The 4,827-nt window shown below is 38.3% G+C and overlaps 1 protein-coding gene across 1 annotated transcript; it reads right to left on the bottom strand.

Annotated features, from left to right (window-relative positions):
- Positions 1 to 1,628: 1,628 nt before the first annotated feature.
- LOC130034100 (melanoma antigen preferentially expressed in tumors-like) lies at positions 1,629 to 4,199 on the bottom strand. Its single transcript, XM_056125676.1, has 3 exons — positions 3,910 to 4,199; positions 2,853 to 3,452; positions 1,629 to 2,139 (listed from the first exon to the last, which is right to left on the bottom strand). The coding sequence occupies exons 1-3, from the start codon at positions 4,197 to 4,199 to the stop codon at positions 1,629 to 1,631; spliced, it is 1,401 nt and encodes a 466-aa protein (XP_055981651.1).
- Positions 4,200 to 4,827: the final 628 nt, after the last annotated feature.

The following is a 4,827-nucleotide window of genomic DNA, read 5'->3' as shown; positions in this document are numbered from 1 at the left end:
ACAATTTTTATAATTCAGAGTGTTGTTATAAAATTGAAACAATAAGAACAAACTATCAACTACTTTACTAAGTATTAGTTCATTTTATATATTTTAGCTCAGACTTTGAAATGCAGTCTGTTATCATTTCAAGGTACTGTTGATACAAGGCACAACAATATGATTTTGTTGATTATTCCTTAAAATGCATGTTATCATGTTATAATTTAAACATTAAAAGCATACTGACTTGACTTTACTTTCACACTCTTCAAAGTCTTCAAAATGCAGCCAGATTTCATTTCAATCAAGAAAACTACATTTGAGCAACTATTTACTAACCCTTTGAAATACAGCAGTAATTTCAACATGTTAAACAAATGAAAAAAGCTAAGATTCATTTTCTTTACTGTCTTTAACATGTAGCATTAATATTTCAACAAGCTATAAATAATCCATAAATTATATATTTCCATCCTTTTTTCTCTTATTAAATTATGGATAGATCATATGCATTTGCCACTTAGATCACATAACTTTTCTAAGTAGCTAAATGCTTAGTACCCTTAGCCATTTATCGCTAGTGTGTACCTTACTGAACAGTGCAACTCTAGTGGAAGTATACAGGAAAAAAGGCAGAAAGAATGATATGCTATATGAAGAAAATATATGTAAACGTTAAGAGAGAGAGCAGAAGAGTAATAATATTTACTAGTAAGGAAGATAAAACTAAAAAACAATTTAAAAAGGAAGATAAAACTTCTCTAAGGAAAATGAGCTGAGGTTTGAAAAAGAAAAAAATATTCAAAGAATAAGGAGACCAGTATAGTTTGAACAGTGTGTAAGGGGGTATTTCAAAAATACAAATATGGATTTTTGAGGGAAGTAGCAAAATAACTTTCTCAAATTCCCTATAAAGACTGGAGAAACTGACAAAACATAAGGATGTCTATGTGCCAAGTGGTTTGAAATCAGCAACTGTGCTGTTATTCACACTTGGGATAATACCAACATTACAACAGATACTAGGTGAATTGTGGATATGTGAGAAATAAGGAACAACAAAGCAGGTAGAAATGTGTTGATACAAATGCCTATAGGTATAGATAAAGTTTTCTGTGTCCCCATTACAACTGGCTTCTTTTCAGGCAACCCAAGATGATTTTAAGTACATGGATGTTTAAAGGTTCCTGAGGGACAAATTGTTGGCTTCAAAAATTATCACATCCAGAATTCTGATTGGTCTGACTTATAATGATTGCTCATTAGTCCATAAAAGAACCAATCAGTGTAAGCAGGAAAATTATATGCCATAACTGGGTCAACTTATGCTACACACTCAAAATGTATTTGTAACCAGAAGATGTAGTCAACAAGCAATGGGCAAGACAGCCACAGAACAATTCACTTTCCTTTCTTTCCTTTTAGAACTCTATTAAAAAACTAAACTAAGAAGTCAGTTTTCTTAAACAGTAGAACATTACATATGTGTTTCTACGAACTTTGGCTTCAGGGAAATCTGTGAATGCTTTAACAAGTTGGTGCCCCAATGTGTGTTAAGCCACATTCAAGAGTAAGCCACCAGTACATACCAGTCACAACCGATGAATGACCACACATCAGTCAAAGTAATTCTTTGTAGGAGAACATCACTCAGAAGTGGACCAGTACATGTCTTCCCTCTTTGCCACCTTTAGCATCATCTTCAGTTGTTCCTGCACTTCTGCCAGTTTCTGTTGGTTCAAAATGACTTGAAAATTCCCTTGCTCATAGCAATGGAGAGGGACAGGACAAATAACATACCGAAGCTTCACCCAGGATGTTAGCTGTTGCAGAAAGTTCATGAGTGCAGGCATTGAGATGGGATTTAAGGAAAAGCTAAAGACATGGAGCTGGGAACAGCGGCTCAGAACTGGGAGCAAAGCAGAGAGAACAGAATCAGTGACTTTGCAGTTGTTTATCTCCAGATGCTGCAGGGTGCTTGAGACCTTCTCCAGCAGAGTCAGAAAGGGTGAAGGATCTTCCCGGAATATACTGTTGCTACTCAGATTCAGATGTTTTAAGTGGGTGATCTGAGAGCTCTCATGCAGATCAGTGACATCTCTGTTAGAAAGACGACAGAGAGACAGACTCAATGTAGTCAGCTGAGGTTTCAGGATTCTGGAGAGAAAGAAAAGAAAGATTATTCCAGAATAAATAAGGACTGGAACAGGGCAGAGAGCTTTGAGTTATAGATACATAAGGTGCGATGTTAAAGTAATCTGTGCAAAATTTGCAACAAGTTTAAGCACAACAGCACTGAAGCTGGAATTTACAGATTTATTACTCTGGAATTATAACTAAAGGTTATGGAAGGATGGAAGAAAAATTGTAAGTACAACATAAACAATGATGGATCTTGTTCAATTATTTGGTGAAGATGAGTCTGAGAAAGGTGCACACTGAGGGTTCCCTTTCATTGGCCCCAAGTGACAAGGTCTCCTGTCAGGGTCTAAGCCTTGGGAGACCACAGAACCAAAATTCTGGCAGTAACAATTGTGGCCAGTTCATGGAGATGTGCGCCAGAATGTCGTCGTAAAAACTTCTCCATCAGAATGTCTCTGCCATCAATCTAAAGGACATTCCTATAGAACAGGGACTAAAACTTTTTCTACCAATTTATCTGCACATTTATCATGGTGTCAACACATAGTTGATTGGCTAACTGAACAGGTGAATGAGCAGTTTCTTTTTGTAACCTTGTTTCATAACCTTGTTTTTCTCAAACCACAATATGCCTCTCCAGAGTGAAAAGTTTTAAACTCCCAGCAATATCCAAAGAGAAGGGAACACAGAGGAGTGGGATCTTTACTATGTCCACCCCATATCTTCACCTGAGCAGTCTGTGCAGCTGATCTGTGAAGCCGAAGGAAGACAAGCAGAGTTCCTGGAGGATGTCTAGCTTCTCAAGCCAGTTGAGAAAAATGCTGAAGTTTCTCCCCTCACAAGACTGAAATGGAATGGCAGTCAGCTTAAGGCTGTTGAGGTGGATCAACTGAGGAAAAAGTGTAGTGATATTCCTCAGGTGAACCCGATTCACCTCCAGCTGATTAATGCATACTGGATCTAGGATACGCAGGCTCTTTGTGTGCATACATATATTATCAATTTGCACATTTCTGCAGCAGAGGTGCAAGGACCCAGAACTCTGATCAACCTTACTCTTAACAAAAGAAATGAATCGCTTTGTTCTCACTGTACAAGTGAAGGAAATATCCACTAATAATTCAATAGGTTTTCTGGCTGACACAGACCCAGACTCTGAAGCACCCATTCCAAGGCACCTAACGCTATGCTCGTTCTCTTCTATGTTAAGGATGGAATGCTGAGAATAAACACAGGACTGAAAACAGAATGGGTATTTGGCCTTGTAGTAACATGTTATTTCACAGTCCAACGCCTGTCTTAAATCCAGGATCCTCAGTTTGGAGCCCCTGTAAGGGAGAAAAGGAGACAGAACATATGAGAAGTATAAGGTTTCATTATTACACAGCAAGAACAATGATGTGGAGATGACAGAGAACCATTTCCCTCTGGTTTTCACTCTACATGTTATTCACATACACGTTCTTTACATATAAATATATGCACCTCTCACTGTCTCATACTTTCTTCACCTCTCGTTCTCTTTAGCCTCAGAGCCTATGCCCTTCTTCTAAGCAATTACATTCAGGAAGTAAATCCATCCATACTATCCTCAATCATCTCTAAACTACAGTCAATCCTGTAAGATTTCAGAGTACTTAAAATAAATCCACATGTTGGACAGCAGACACATAGATTCTATACATGCAATGCAAGTTACTTTGGGGAGATTCTTGGGATTCCCCTCTTCTAGGGCATGGCATACCCACCTGTGGACTCATTTTGTCTCTATTAGATTAGTCTTACCCTGAAGAAGTGTCCTGGGCGGGGAGGAACTGCAGAGCATCCACCAAGACTCTCAAGATGTCATAGGGTGATTCTCCTATATTCAGAGTCCCGATGTGCAGACACTGAAATGGCCAAACCTTCACTATTGCTTTTAGCATCTTCTTATGTCGGCCCAAGAAGGCAGTGGTGAACAACTGAATGAAGAGATGTTTAGGAAGGACCTGCAGGGCGTGATTACCTGCAGACTCATTACTCATCAGACTCTTTGCAGCAAGTTCCAGCAGAGTGGGTAAAGATTCTTTATCCATCTTCACAATCCTGCTCAGGGTGAGGAATATTTAGAATTTTTAAGAATATTCCTACAATTGGGGCTAGAGAGATAGCACAGCAGGTAGGGCTTTTGCCTTGCACGCAACCAACCCAGGTTTGATTCCTAGCATCCCATATGGTCCCCTGAGTACCGCCAGGAGTGATTTCTGAGTGCAGAGCCAGGAGTAACCCCTGTGCAACGCCGGGAGTGACCCAAAAAGAAAAAAAAAGAATATTTCTACAATCTCCTCTTTGACTCCAAGATTAGTTAGAAACAAAAAAAAAATATCTTGGAGAAAATTGTGAATTACACAATCACCAAAGGATATCTCTGCTGTAGGCACAGAATAAATGTGTTTAAATATATTGTAAATATACACAATGATTAAAGCATCCATATATTTACTGTAAGAAAAAATCCCATAGCAATCAGATGTAAGTTAACAGAATAAAATGCTACCCACCGAGATGTCTGCTTGCCAATAGTTCTGCCCAGAAGCATACAAAACAACAACAATCAAACTGAAAACCTATACCTCATTATTATCTTAAAGTATAGGATGAAAGAACTTAATTTGTCTTTTATTCTTTTATGCTTCCGTGTATATTCCCTGCCCTGTGTTTTCT

The sequence above is a fragment of the Sorex fumeus genome, unplaced genomic scaffold, assembly GCF_029834395.1.
Source record: "Sorex fumeus unplaced genomic scaffold, SorFum_2.1 ptg000058l, whole genome shotgun sequence".
Lineage (NCBI taxonomy): Eukaryota > Metazoa > Chordata > Mammalia > Eulipotyphla > Soricidae > Sorex > Sorex fumeus.
The sequence above is the reverse complement of the archived record's forward strand: the minus strand, read 5'-3'. Positions and strand labels throughout refer to the sequence as shown.

What these genes read in the sequence shown, in the direction of transcription:
- LOC130034100 (XM_056125676.1), bottom strand. Translation starts at nt 4,199, where the DNA reads ATGGATAAAGAATCTTTACCCACTCTGCTGGAACTTGCTGCAAAGAGT. An exon ending in GCCCAGGACACTTCTTCAGG is followed by an intron (nt 3,453 to 3,909) that starts GTAAGACTAATC and finishes TCTCCCTTACAG; the next exon opens with GGGCTCCAAACTGAGGATCC. An exon ending in CAGCTGCACAGACTGCTCAG is followed by an intron (nt 2,140 to 2,852) that starts GTGAAGATATGG and finishes CTTTCTCTCCAG; the next exon opens with AATCCTGAAACCTCAGCTGA.